Genomic DNA, 16,138 nt, shown 5'->3' with positions numbered 1-16,138 from the left:
TGTTAATTAAATGTATCGATCACATGTGACAGACACCTGGGCCACACATTATACTTGGAGGAATCAGAACTGTAAAATTCAAAACCACCAAACCATCTGCGTTACAACCAAGGATGACAGACATGTTTCTTTGCTTGGAACTGGTAACCAGTCTACATAATAGATATAACTCACTGATACATGGGCATAAAAAAGAAAAGCCAAGATTTTTGTGATACATCAATCATCATGAGTACCTACTGTCACACACAGGGCTCAGTTTATTAGAGCATGAAAAGTACCAGAGGGAACATGACATTCTGGGGATTTGTGCAGAACAGGGGACAGAGAAGTCATTCCCTCTCTGGCACAGTAATACTGTCAGCAGTACGCACAGTGCAGTTAATACTGTGTTGGCGCAGGGGGAAACTATCATATATGACAATCTTGCGCATGGAATACAACAAAGTTATTACAACATGGATAAGGTAACTTGAATCACAGATGGCAAGGACGAGGTGGAGGGGGTAAGCTTTAGACTAAAGCAAAGCATCACACAGGACGGGGAAAAAAAGGGGGTTGGGTACATCATTACAAATAAAGTTAAAAGCACTTAACAGCAATATATATATATCAAACGTTACTGGGAATTAATACTCCTTCCAAACATGGTAAGATAAACTGGTTAAAACCACCAGTAAACAAAGCAGATAGACTGGTTAAAACCACTTGTAAACAAAGCAGATTAATTATGTACAAGTTACAAAACCTATTTACAAAAGCAACAGCAAGTATGTTCTTCCCCACCGATTTTCACAATAGCATTTCATCAATCTGAAGACCACTTTCCACAACAAAGAGAAAGTAAACCTGATAAGAGCGGATGAAAGTTATGCAGTGTAATCAATGTAGGGACGGTTTATCATTAACCCTTTGCTGAACCTTGATTTAATGAGATCAGTAAGGCAGCCATCAGTTTTTACTGAAATTCCAACTTTGTGCAAACTTTTAATGATGTCGGTGATTAAGTAGGTAATATCCCAAGAGGAAAAGTCGAAATGAAGAACGGTCACTGACAGTGAGTTCTGTCTTAGTGATGTGACTGCCCTTCACAAATTTTATCATCACCCAGTTAAATGTTCACACTTCATGACAATCTGCAAAAATAACTGCACTGCTGTCAATGAAACTTTTTATTTTTTTAAATATCTTTTCCAACAACAAATACTTGGCATGCCTGAACTCCAATTTTACATAAAACATTACTTGGCATGCCTGAACGCTGAAGAAAAATCTGTCTGTGCACCAACCCCATAACCTGTTGACATTTTTTTTGGACAAGACACCATTAATTATCATCAAGCACAATACATTCTAAAAAAGAAAAACAAACAACCCATTAACCTTTACTGATAAAATAACCATTTTGTTCAAAACTACAAAAACAGTTCCATGTCTAAACCTCCAATATTGCTTCCCCTTACTCTGCCCAACCCATGTTCACTGTGAGACTCTGTGGGTTTTGTTTACCTCAGGTTTTTTACATCAGGTTGAAAGAGATTTCATGAGAGATAATATATATATTCACCCATGTCAGGCTGTTGTTCAGTTTACACTGCTAAGGCTAGGACTACAATAATACTGACACACTTTGCAAGGCACAAAATACAGATGTCTACAATGCCGTAGGATTTTGGATGTCAGCTGACACATGTATAACCTTCACCCCTCCTGAAGGGTCAGGGGTGAGAGGGAAGGGCAGGGAGGGTCAAATATGATACAAATCCATAAATATATCACTCAGTATCTTAAAGCCACAAATAGATACAAACTTGTTATTTTAAAGCCACAAATATTGGGAATTCGCACAAAGCCACAACTACGCATATAAGAAACTCTGCATTTTAAAGGCCACAAAAACTGAAGGCTTAATGATGTAAAGAAATAAATATGAGAAACTCTTAAGGCCCCAAATATATATTACTGACTGCTTATTGAAGCCAAAAATAGAAGCTTCATCGTATTTGCCTTGGCAAACTGGTAATACAATCAGCAAAGAAACCATAAAGAATAAGTCCTAAAATCACCTGAAACATCTTTCAATATCTAACAGCACTTGGTTAAATAAATAAAACACCGCAGCCCTGAACAAGGAAACCTTCACAACACCAAGACCCCAGCACTGAACAAGGAAACCTTCACAACACCAAGACCCCAGCACTGAACAAGGAAACCTTCACAACACCAAGACCCCAGCACTGAACAAGGAAACCTTCACAACACCAACACCCCAGCACTGAACAAGGAAACCTTCACAACACCAAGACCCCAGCACTGAACAAGGAAACCTTCACAACACCAACACCCCAGCACTGAACAAGGAAACCTTCACAACACCAAGACCCCAGCACTGAACAAGGAAACCTTCACAACACCAACACCCCAGCACTGAACAAGGAAACCTTCACAGCACCAACACCCCAGCACTGAACAAGGAAACCTTCACAGCACCAACACCCCAGCACTGAACAAGGAAACCTTCACAGCACCAACACCCCAGCACTGAACAAGGAAACCTTCACAGCACCAACACCCCAGCACTGAACAAGGAAACCTTCACAGCACCAACACCCCAGCACTGAACAAGGAAACCTTCACAACACCAACACCCCAGCACTTAACAAGGAAACCTTCACAACACCAACACCCCAGCACTGAACAAGGAAACCTTCACAACACCAAGACCCCAGCACTTAACAAGGAAACCTTCACAACACCAAGACCCCAGCACTGAACAAGGAAACCTTCACAACACCAAGACCCCAGCACTGAACAAGGAAACCTTCACAGCACCAACACTCCAGCACTGAACAAGGAAACCTTCACAACACCAAGACCCCAGCACTTAACAAGGAAACCTTCACAACACCAAGACCCCAGCACTGAACAAGGAAACCTTCACAACACCAACACCCCAGCACTGAACAAGGAAACCTTCACAACACCAACACCCCAGCACTGAACAAGGAAACCTTCACAACACCAACACCCCAGCACTGAACAAGGAAACCTTCACAACACCAACACCCCAGCACTGAACAAGGAAACCTTCACAACACCAAGACCCCAGCACTTAACAAGGAAACCTTCACAACACCAACACCCCAGCACTGAACAACTTGACACAAAGGGCAAAGCCAACTGGTTGATAGACTCAGCCACTGATGGGGAAAACATTGCTAACTGCACTGGCCAATTGTGATGCTGGAAGGTTCAGGGGTAAATGAAAATATGCTAAGCTGAACAAATAACAGAGACTTGCAATGACAGTGAAAAGAGTGCAATGTCTGATTTTACTCTGTGTGTGTGTGTGTGTGTGTGTGTGTGTGTGTGCGTGTGTGTGTTAGCTTGAGTGAATGCGCATGTGAAACGGTGTAATTTTTCATTTATTATAAATACTGCCAGTTTAAAAGTTTTGGGCTAGTATTAAAGATAGGCTGGTTAAAAACAAAATATAACAAAAACTATGTTCAAAACAAAAAAAAGTATAAAATATAGAGCTTGTGAAAAATAAAATATAACAAAAACTTTGTTGTTCAAAACAAAATACAACAAATACTGACTTGTTTAAAACAAAATACAACAAAATGTGAGTCCAGCAAAATACTGATATTGTTAAGCGTGGGCACTGAAGACAAATCAACACAGTCAACAATGTCAGGAAATACTTTTGTAAACGTCACTGCAAAAGTAATGAAAACAGAACAGACTCGCTTCAGGGTCCACTAATGTAAAGCTCTGTGTAACACAATGGCTTTTTGTCACTGAGATTGAGCTTGCTTTTTAAAGTTACATTATTCCAAAGTGGCATACAACATGAAAAAAAGGACTATTCATATAATTTCAGCATAGAACTATGAAAAAAGAAAAGGTCTATCCATACAGGTTCAGCACAGAAAGATGTGATGTGCTTGGTAAGAGACAAGGGGGGTAGGGGAAGAGATTCAATCATACCATATAAATCTGGACACCAGACGTTGAAATGATTTCTTCCCTGAAGGGTGACACCAAACACAGACAAGAGACTGACAGGAACATGGAGCAGAGAAGCATCAAGGGGTCGAAGATCAGAGATGACGACGAGATCAGCCAATGAAAGAGCGAGGACGATGACAGTGATGATAACGACAGAGGGCGCTTCATGTCTGGAAGGCGCTGGTGAAGAAGAGGCCGTACTGACGCCCCATCTTGGACACAGATTTAGGGATCGGGAACTGGAACGTCTTCTCATAGGACCCGGGCCCTGGCACTTTCTGTCAAACACACACACACACACACATGTATGAGAATATAACAATATTATTGCGCATACAGATATCAAGAGTTAAATACAACCAGATGGAGAGGGAGAGACAGCCAGCCAGACGAGCAAGCACACAAACAGAAATATGATAGAAGCCAGACAGGAAGGCCTGTAAAGAAGGAACTGAGAGAGACAGGGAGACAGTGACAGGTAAGCAGACAGACATACTATAGAAGACAGACAGGCCTATCAAGGCGCTGAGAGACAGACAGGGAGACAGTGACACAGACAGACAGGTAAGCAGACAGACATACTATAGAAGACAGACAGGAAGGCCTGTAAAGGCACTGAGACAGAGAGGGAGACAGCGACAGACAGACTGACAGGTAAGCAGGCAGACAGACATACTATAGAAGACAGACAGGAAGGCCAAAAAGAAGGCAGTGAGAGAGAGAGAGAGAGGGGGGGGGGGGGGGAGACAGCAACACAGACAGACCCACAGACAGACAGACAGAGCATACCGTGTGTGAGGTGGAGAACCTGGGCGTCTTGGACTTGAAGGAGGAAGAGATGGGATGAGGGGGGGCAGGCACCTCATAGTTGTAGTTACCAGGGGCAGGTCCCTCTTTCTGCACAACAAGTCACACAGCCAGGCTTCACACAGGGGTGGTTCACATCAAGTCAAATCACGTGTATTTACAGCCCAGCTGACTGCACAGGGACCATTTCAGGGCTGAATACCTGTCAACTCTTTATAACCATGGTGGTGGTGGTTCAGTTTCACCTTGAGAGTTTCAGTTTCAGTTTCTCAAGGAGGCATCACTACGTTCGGGCAAATCCATACACACTACACCACATCTGTCAGGCAGATACCTGACAGCAGCATAACCCAATGCACTTAGTGTACCTATCTGAATGGATTTCTTCTACAGAATTTTGCCAGAGGACAAAACTTTTGTTGCCATGGTTTCAGTGCGCCAAGTTTATCGTCTCATCCGAATGACTGGACAAGGGGAGTATGGCTGCCTACATGGCGGGGTAAAAACGGTCATACACGTAAAAGCCCACTCGTGTATATACGAGTGAACGTGGGAGTTGCAGCCCACGAACAAAGAAGAAGAAGAAGAATGACTGGACGCTCAGTTTGATTTCCCGTCACACTTGGGAGAAAGGGTGAAGGCGTGATTTGAACCCAGACCCTCACGGACTGTGTATTGGCAGAGGAGCATCTTCACCATTCTGCCACCTTTCTCCTGAGAGGCACAGTTATGTCCATCAGTTTCTATCATCTTTCGATCATTAACTTTTAAAGTGATTTATGAAGCATCTTCTCTCTCTGTCAAAATGTATTTACATTGTGATCACCAGGCTTCCAGTCTGTCTCTCACACACATACCTTATACCAAACACATTCTCTTGATTAATATAAAACACATTTACAGTATGGGTATAACCTATGTATGATGTAAGCAATTGCGCTGGACATGCATGCATCACTTAACAACCTCTACACACGTTTTTGTCTTACTCAATGCACTGTCACCACCACTACACTGCTTCATACCACGGACTGCACACACTTCTGGTCACATCTTCCTTTCCTTCTGCACTTGTAAACTATCATTCTAATATTCACTCCCATTATTACATATTGGATTCACATTATTCAATTACCAGAAACTTCCCTCATCAACAAAATATATAAGTCCATGTACCAACAAGAAAATACAACTTCCCCATGGTTGATATTTGTTAAAAAGATACTCGAAATTATAGGCCTTGATCACATTTGGAAAAATCAATTCACATTCAGCGTACATAGACTGAAATACGTCGTGTATAAAAAAAAAAATTAGAAAATGGATATATCAAATACTGGAAAGATAAAAGAGAAAAACCATTAAAGCTAAAATTTTACAATATGATTGTAGCAGAGTACAAAACTGAAACCTATCTTTTAAATATATCAGATACAAAACACAGACAAGCTTTAACGAAACTCAGAATAAGCGCGCATGACCTAAACATTGAGAAAGGTAGATATTTAAATATTCCACAAGAAGACAGATTGTGCAACAAGTGTAACATCCTGGAAGACGAAATCCATCTTCTTGATCATTGTATTAAATATAAAACCTTAAGGCAACAATTTTTAAAGGATATTCAAAATTCGAATAACACAGGACATATTCCCAGTCAGGTGATGCTAACAGATGATGAATATATACAAACAAGATTGGGAAAATTTGTTTATGAATGCTGCTGCAATTTACTGCATTAACTGATTGATTAATTGTGTGTTTTTCATTCGTTCATTCATTTACCATTGCACTTGTGTCTTATAAACCTTACGGTTTCGTGACAATAAAATCTATGCTATTCTATTTTATTCTATTCCCCCATGTATGAATAGAGGTTTACATGTATGACCATTTTCTGTGCTATTCAGGCACTCATACTTGGGGAGCAATGTAATGTAAGCAATTGCACATGACATGCATGCAACACTGATCAACAACCTCTACACATGTTTTCCTGTCTTACTCAATTCACTATCACCACCACTATGCTGCTTCATACCATGGACGGCACACACGAATCGGAACAATTCTGACGTCCGCGTAACATGGGAACGAAGGGCAATCGAGTGTAACAGTTTCAGTTTCAGTTTCAGTAGCTCAAGGAGGCGTCACTGCGTTCGGACAAGTCCATATACGCTACAACACCACATCTGCCAAGCAGATGCCTGACCAGCAGCGTAACCCAACGCGCTTAGTCAGGCCTTGAGAAAAAAAAGGGTGAATAAATAATAGATAAATACATTAAAAAAAACAAAAACAACTACTACCACTACTAATAATATGTATGAGGCGCAAAAACTTGATGAAGTCAACTATAAGCGTATAAATAAATAATAATTATAATATAAAAAAGTAGTAGTAGTAGTAGTAGTAGCAGTAGTAATAATAATAAATTAATTAATGAAAAAAAAAGACAACAACGATGATAAATAAGCAAATAAATGCAAACCATGGAGACACACATTCACACATACACCCACATATGCATAACAGATATGCACCAAACATGCAGTTTCACAGTGTAACAAATGCGTTGAAACTGTAACAGTTGGCATGTCTGTGTATACATACACACTTTGTCAACTTACCGGCTTGAAGTACACCGTGGGAAATCGCCTGGCCTGGGATTTGAACACCATGTGCCTGAAACACCCACCCACCACCACTACTACAGACCATAACCACTATGCAACCACCACCACTACGTGGACACACACTATCTGTTCCTACTGAAGTAAGTGTTTTTAAAAACTGACCTGTCCAGACAAAACTGACGTGTCCACTCAAGTCACAAGTGCCTTTATCCTCGTTGGAGGAAGATGATCTCACATGATGTAAAAGTCAACGGTGGTGACACCCTCTGCCCCCCACTGAATAGTAGCCAGCAGTTTTAACATCAAACACAAAGTGTTAGTGATGTACGATACTTGCGCAGTCAATTTTCCTATTCGCTTTCATACACACACACACACACACACACACACACACACACACACACAAAAGCTTTTCAAAGTAAATAAAATCATTAAAAATAATATTTTGAGTGTTAGTATTGTTTTTTAAATTCATATTTATCTGTTTTGTCCACTTGTTATTCTAGTATACTCAAAAAAATACTCCCCCCCCCTTTTTTATATTTTTTATTTTTATTTTTACTGTGTAGTGATGTAACCTTAAAGGCAAAAGAATGCGACTCAAGAGTGGATGGGTTGGATACTACAGATGTTGTAATGATAGAGTGGATGGGTTGGATACTACAGATGTTGTAATGATAGAGTGGATGGGTTGGATACTACAGATGTTGTAATGATAGAGTGGATGGGTTGGATACCACAGATGTTCTAATGATAGAGCAAGTCCTCAATTCAATCACTTGTTGAGTTTACAAAGGGGCATGGGTAGTGACTGCTGTAGATTTGTGCGATCTGATATTCAAGCTGGCACCAAAAAGGGAAAATACTAACATCTGGACAGGTACAGTTCAGATTTTGGCAGCTGTCACTGCTGACAGTGCTATGTTTAAGATACTTTGGAGGGTGAGAACTGGAAGGGAAAAGAGGGGAGAAAAGAGTGAAGAAAAGAGAGAAAGAATATGTTCAAAATGAAAAACTAGTCTGTATCATTATTGTTTGAGAGAAAGAATAATTTTGAAGTGAAAAACTAGTCTGTATCATCACTGTTTGTACTGATCAATCACAATAAAATACTTAGGCTCTACAGACTATCTAGTGTTTGACTGACTGTCACCTCCTTCATAGTTCCTTCTCTTGAACATTACACTCTCATCAACACACCCATTTCTATCAGTTCATTATGTATTGATCTTTGTTGCTAAGAGCCCAGCTGACCAAACAGAGCTAAATAAAGACTTAACACACTATCAATACTGAACCTTTAAAACCTGAAGAAAACAACATATAAAATCAGGAAAAGAAAATTATTCACGAGTACAGTCAAATTCATTATGCATACAAAACCCGAGACATGACTCTGAACTTGATCACTCTGTCAATTTTTCGTAAGGAGATAAAAAAACCCAAAAAACAAAACAAAAAAAACAACAACAACAACAAAAAAACCACCTCATCACAACCATAAAACATAAAATCAGATATAATAAGAGGTATACCAAACCAAAAATGCCAGCAGGCACCTCTCACATCCTGGGACAACAGCACATCAAGTATGCCTGCTGATCAAGTACACAAAAGGACCAAACAAAAAAAAATATTCAAGACTTTTTGGGAAAAAAAAGTGAATGGAGCAGCAGGGCAGAAAACAAGGAAGGAAGAGACGAAAGAAATAAAAGGGAAAACCCAGAAACAAAGAGAGTGATAGAAGAGGGAATTTCTAGCACAGAACGTCCAGAATGTGGAAACACTATCCCTGGCATGGCACACTGTTTCCCTCTGTGCTGCGGGATCACTGACACCAACACACAGGTATTCTCCAGGCCTCCATCAACCACTCCTCCCCTCAGTGTGTTGTGACTTACTTGGATGGTGTTCGGTCGGTGGTCAGCGTCATGTGGTTCTCCACTTTGTAGGATGTGGGACACACGTTGATCTCCTGAAATCAGTCATCAGCAACGTGATGCACTGTAGTGAGGCTCGATGCTGGTTGCTGGACTTCTGTTGGTTGGTCCTCTGAATACTGCGTGTCACTGCTTTTCTTTTCCAACTGGTTTTGAGAATATGTATATGCCTGTCTACACGTGTATGTTTATGTATGTGCATGAGTGAGTACATAAGGTGTGGTTGTACACAGGTGTGGGTACATACAGGTGTTGGGTACATACAGGTGTTGGGTACATACAGGTGTTGGGTACATACAGGTGTTGAGTAGATACAGGTGTGGGTACATAAAGATGTGGGTACATACAGGTGTTGAGTAGATACAGATGTGGGTACATACAGGTGTTGAGTAGATACAGGTGTTGGGTACATACAGGTGTTGAGTAGATACAGGTGTGGGGACAAACAGGTGTGGGTACATACAGATGTTGAGTACATACAGGTGTGGGTACATACAGGTGTGGGTACATACAGGTGTGGGGACAAACAGGTGTGGGTACATACAGGTGTGGGTACATACTGGTGTGGGTGCATACAGATGTTGAATACATACAGATGTTGGGTACATACAAGTGTGGATACACGTAGGTGTGGGTACATACAAGTATGAGTACATACAAGTGTGGGTGCATACAGATGTGAGTACATACAGATGTTGACTACATACAGGTGTGGATACCTTCAGGTGTTGGATGCCTCCAGGTGTGTGTACATACAGGTGTGTGTACATACAGGTGTGTGTACATACAGGTCTGGGTACATACAGGTGCTGGTAGATACAGGTGTGGATACATACAGGTGAAGGTACATACATACAGATGTGAGTACATACAGGTTTTGGTAATTACAGGTGTGGGTACATACAGGTGTTGGTACATACAGGTGCCGATACATACAGGTGTTGGTACAAACAGGTGTGGGTACATACAGATGTTGAGTACATACAGGTGTGGGTACAGGTGTGGGGTCAGAGCCTATTATCTACACACCGCAGTCATGCATGTTAATGTTGGAAAAAATCACAGGATTTGGCGCCTTCTTTTTTCTTTTCTTTTTTTTTTTGTCCACAAAGGCGCCAAATCCTATGAGGCCAACAGAATCGCTGCAGCAGAGCAACGCAGACAGGCCAGGAAAAGCAGTGCCAGCAAGTCCCCGACAGCCGCCACCATCCCCTGTCCACACTGCGTCAGAACCTTCCGGGCGCAGATTGGCCTGACCAGTCATCTGCGCACCCACAGAGCCCAACCCACCCACCCCCAGGATGACTAGATGGTCCTCGTCGATCCCGACGGACGAACCACATGTTGGAAAAATGTATGTGCATTCACATGAACACGCCCATGACCATATGTGCCTGTCTGATATTGTGTTTATGTTGGTATGTGTAAATGCATTCACATGAGCATGTCAATGACCATGTGTGCCTGCCTGTACATTCACGCTGGCATGTATGTGTGCATGTGTACGTGTGCACACACATGTATGTGAGCGAAAGCACATGCATGCCGACATACCTTGTCCTTCTTTCCAAAGTTCAACACGTCAAAAGCATCCCTGTTGGCCACCTTGAAGCTGTATGTGGCCGGCGTTGGGGTCTTGTCCAGACTGCATGACACACAAGATCATGCGGTAATTATACAACACATTTTGTCCTCACAAAACAAGATATGTTTTGTCTAAACTGTGCCACATACAATATTGTGCACAGATACTAAACAACACACTTTGTCCTCACCAAGCACGAGGCATTTTAAAAGCTCATATTACCAACAGACAATACTGTGCACAGATATTAAACAACACATTTTGTTCTCACTAAATAAGATATGTTTTGCCTAAACTATACCACAAACAATATTGTGCAAACAGCACATATACCAAACAACACACTCTGTCCTCACAAAACATGAAGCACTTTGCTGATACTACCAACAGACAATACTGTGCCCAGTTATCAGACAATACATAACGTCCTCACTAAATATCTTTTCTCTAAACTATACAGCAGACGTTGTGCCCAGATATGAAACAATATACTTTGTCCTCACTGAACATGAGGCATTTTGTCCGAAACTCCACAATAGAGAATACTGTGCCCAGATATTAGACAATACATTGTGTCCTCACTAAATAAGATATGTTTTGTGTGAGCGGACAATAAATTGGCCTTTCATATGCAGCAGGATGTCTGTTTATTGACACTGGAGACTGGTGAACTAACTGGAAGAGTTAAATCATCTCCCTTGACCACTTGTTTTATACTTCTGAGCAACCAAGGACCCAATTGCATCATCTTGCGATCGTCTGAAACTAATCGGTGAGTCTCAGTAAGCATTCTTTGTTCATTTTCCCGCCTGTTGAAGTGTAGAAATATCTTTCTTTATTTTTGTATACCAACCTAATTTGGCTTAGTTGGTAAAAAACAACAACAACAACTCTCATTGTAAACAAAAAAGTAAAAAAGAAGGAAAACTTCTGAATAAAAAATGAGAAAAAGACGTTCATCACAGAAATGATAAAATGAGACAATGAGTTCATTTACATTTGATAATAGCATGGTATTTTCAATATTCTAAAGTGAACACTTTTTTCTTTTAGTTTTTTTTTCTTTTTGTATATATTTTTTGCTCATAAAAACTTCGTGGATAATTTGCTTCATGCAGGTAAAAACTTTTTTTTTAAAGGTGGTCGTGCGGGTGTTTCACAAGATTAAACCTTATCCCATCCCCTTTCAATACAAAATCTGTCAACAACAACAGACCCATATCTTCAGCTTTATGGTTACAAGATGGAGAAAATCTGATCTGTTCGCCCCTGATGGAGTTATGGTGGATTAACAGTGACAACAAAATACAGTTTATGAATAATTTGAAACTTGACAAGTCAACCAAGTATACTATTTTGGTGATTTAACAAGTATTAAAAAGTCTTAACCTTCAGTACAACATATAAATCCGATGATTTCATGCACTTTTTAGGAACATACTTATCTCAAATACACACACATCACAGCAACAGAAAAGTCACAATTCTCAAGGAACATTATGACCCCTAACACATTCACCAGACAACGTGTAACTGTTACATCTACGCTCCAATAAACATGTGACATAATTACCTGGTAGGTAAAATACATACATATTTCTCTTCTAAATTCAGCTTTAAATTGTTTATAAAATGATAAATTACAGACCGACACAAAAACACAGACATATGCACAAACACACACACACGCGCGCGCGCGCGCACAGAGCATGAATACATATAAGGATGTCTACCGACTTACACAATGAGCGTACACACTGTTCTTTATCCCTCCCTCCCCCAAAACAGACACACGAATTTCTGCTGATTAACACAATGAGTGCACACACTATTTTTCATCCCTCCCTCCAACAATACAGACACATGGACTTCAGCTGACTTACACAATGAGTGCACACACTATTTTTCATCCCTCCCTCCAACAATACAGACACATGGATTTCAGCTGATTAACACAATGAGTGCACGCACTATTCCTTATCCCCACCTACCCCAAACAGACACCAGAATACCCCACCTCTCCAGGAAGCTGCCAGACTCATAGGCACCCGGCATCAGCACAGCGCCCTTGCCGTGAGGGTGAGGGTCGATCTTCCGTCCGTCAGACTTGAAGCGATACGTGTTGGGCCTCACTTTCATCTCCTCGATGAACGTTGGGTGATCATAGCTGCCAGGCTTGGGTGTCTCCTGTTATTTCACACAGAGGCACACACACACACACACACACACACACACACACACACACACACACGCACGCACGCACGCACGCACGCACGCACACACACAGAAACACAGAAACACACACACACACAAACTATATGAGATGCATGCATAATCACACACTTTACAAAACACACGCTTTATCAAAATGACCACAAAAATAAGACAAGAAATGAAGATACAAGGATAAAAGCATGGATTCCTGAAACAAACACTAGGAAAAAAAATGAATGTGCTGCTGACGGCGCAAAAATCGAGTGGTTAAAGCATTGGACTTTCAATCTGAGGGTCCCGGGTTCCAATCTCCGTAACAGCGCCTGGTGGGTAAAGGGTGGAGATTTTTCTGATCTCCTATGTCAACATATGTGCAGACCTGCTTGTGCCTCAACCCCCTTCGTGTGTATATGCAAGCAGAAGATCAAATATGCACGTTAAAGATCCTGTTATCCATGTCAGCGTTCAGTGGATTATGAAAACAAGAACATATCCAGCATGCACACTCCTTCAAACTGAGTATGTCTGCCTACATGGCAGGGTAAAAAAACAAACTGTCATGCACATAAAGCCCACTCGTGTACAAACTAGTGAACGTGGGAGTTGCAGCCCACGAACAAAGAAGAAGAATGTGCTGCTCTGTTCCTGTCACTCTCAACATCTGTAAATGTAACTCCTGTGCTCCTATGTAGAGATTCTACAAGTAGGCTTTTGCATTCATTGCAGTTTTTACCGTGCCATATTGACAACCATACTCCATTTTGGAGGGGTTGGAGAGGGGAGGGAGGTGTGTATGCTGAGTATGTCCTTGTTTCCATAACCCACCAATTTTTTCACAATCTCTATATGTGCACATTTGATGTTCTGCATGTGTATACACATGAAGGAGGTTCAGACACAGGGGATGAGAACATCCCCACCCTTCATCCAAGAGAAGCAGCTGGAAATTGAACTCTGGCCTCTTGGACAGAAAGTCCAGAGCTCAGGTCCATGGTGATAGTCCTTCTACAATGACACTTCTGACACAGCTGTTATGCATCATAATTCATCTCCCTTCATTTTCTCTCTCTGAAAACAACAACAACAACAAAACCGAAATAAAGTAAACACCAACCAAACAAAAACCTTCAGAGACCTAACTTTCATACATCTGGCTCTGCATGCATGTACACACACACACACACACACACACACACACACACACACACACACACACACACACACACACACACACACACAAAAATCAAAAACAAAACAAAAAAAACATGAACGCACGCACACACACACACACACACACACACACACACACACACACACACACACACACACACACACACACACACACACACACACACAAAACAACAACAACAACAAAAAAAACAAAAAAACATGCACACATGAACACACACACACACACACTGGATTAATCAAAACAGCTTGGCCATCATTTCTATTGCCCCACACCCACCACCACAAACAAAAACCTTCAGAGACCTAACTTTCATACATCTGGCTCTGCATGCATGTACACACACACACACACACACACACACACACACACACACACACACACTGGATTAATCAAAACAGCCTGGCCATCATTTCTATTGCCCCACACCCACCACCACCCCTGCACACTCACCCGGATGTAGGTTCTCCACCATCCTTCCCTGCCTGAAATTGGCTCCTCATAGTCTTCACTCAGCGCTTTACGGCTCTGAAAGTAAACGGTTATAATATATATCTTTATTCTTGGTAAAATATGTCATTATTCATGGTAAAACATGTCATTATTCATTGTAAAACATGTCATTATTCATGGTAAAACATGTCATTATTCATTGTAAAATATGTCATTATTCATGGTAAAATATATCATTATTCATGGTAAAATGTCATTATTCATGGTTAAATATATCATTATTCATGGTAAAATATGTCATTATTCATAGTAAAATATGTCATTATTCTTGGTAAAATATGTCATTATTCATGGTAAAATATGTCATTATTCATTGTAAAACATGTCATTATTCATGGTAAAACATGTCATTATTCATGGTAAAACATGTCATTATTCATGGTATCATTTCAACTGTTGATGTTCTTCACTTTTTAGTTTTTACTCCCTCTGTGTGTCTTGTTTGCATTGTTTGTTTTGCTTTCTTCTTTTAAAAAAAAATCTTGCTCATCTTGCTTTTTTGTGCTTTTGAGATAAAGTTTTAATTGTGAATGTTCTTCACATCTGGTATTGTTTCTTTAAGTTGCTTGGTTTTATTGTGCAACAAGGTAGAGACAATTGATCTGCTGCTCTTGAAACACTCCAACAACATTGCTCCATCAGAAGAGTGGGAAATGTGTGATGTTAGGGTCAGGTGAAATGTGTGTGTGTGTGTGTGTGTGTGTGTGTGTGTGTGTGTGTGTGTGTGTGTGTGTGTGTGTGTGTGTGTGTGTGCAACAAGCATAAACACATTGTGTGTGTGCATACATCATTATATGGGTGAATGTGTGTGTGCAAGCATGTGTGTGTAGGCACCATACAGGCATGTGTGTGCATGTGTGCGTATGCGTATGAGTGTGTGCACAGACGTAGTTAAAAGGCTGTAAACGTTGTGCAGTTGACACAAAGCCAAGTGCACACAGAGGCGAACACACACTCTCTGCAACAGCAAACACTACAGAGCAATATTTACATGTGTGAACAAAACCTGTCCACCCATGAGCCGAGTACAGTGCACTCCATGCCACAACTCTTAGCAGCAATCATTACTGGAGTACTTCCACCCTTTTTCTTTTCTTTGTAATGCAGGAGTAGGGGGTAAGAGGGGAAAGGAAGGAGAGAGAGAGAAACGCCGAGAGGAAAGGAAGGAGAGAGAAACGCCGAGAGGAAAGGAAGGAGAGGAAAGGAAGGAGAGAGAAACGCCGAGAGGAAAGGACGGAGA

General features: G+C 41.0%; 1 protein-coding gene across 3 annotated transcripts in view; it reads right to left on the bottom strand.

Annotated features, from left to right (window-relative positions):
* Positions 1-1,154: 1,154 nt before the first annotated feature.
* The window catches only part of LOC143281172 (protein STPG4-like), a 22,529-nt gene continuing 7,545 nt past the window's right edge, over positions 1,155-16,138 (bottom strand). Inside the window, exons 2-9 of one of the 3 annotated variants that reach the window (XR_013055105.1) lie at positions 14,839-14,913; positions 13,000-13,169; positions 10,952-11,042; positions 9,359-9,432; positions 7,452-7,506; positions 4,804-4,911; positions 2,442-4,292; positions 1,155-2,403 (exon numbers count right to left, since the gene is read on the bottom strand). Coding sequence is in view for 1 of the 3 variants with exons in the window: in XM_076586202.1 (XP_076442317.1) it covers positions 4,179-4,292; positions 4,804-4,911; positions 7,452-7,506; positions 9,359-9,432; positions 10,952-11,042; positions 13,000-13,169; positions 14,839-14,913 (687 nt within the window). In the remaining 2 variants the exon portion in view is untranslated. Of the gene's footprint in view, positions 4,293-4,803; positions 4,912-7,451; positions 7,507-9,358; positions 9,433-10,951; positions 11,043-12,999; positions 13,170-14,838; positions 14,914-16,138 lie in introns of all 3 variants that reach the window. The other 2 variants (XR_013055104.1, XM_076586202.1) reach the window with 2 other exon arrangements.

Source organism: Babylonia areolata, chromosome 4 (assembly GCF_041734735.1).
Source record: "Babylonia areolata isolate BAREFJ2019XMU chromosome 4, ASM4173473v1, whole genome shotgun sequence".
Classification (NCBI taxonomy): domain Eukaryota; kingdom Metazoa; phylum Mollusca; class Gastropoda; order Neogastropoda; family Buccinidae; genus Babylonia; species Babylonia areolata.
The sequence above is the reverse complement of the archived record's forward strand: the minus strand, read 5'-3'. Positions and strand labels throughout refer to the sequence as shown.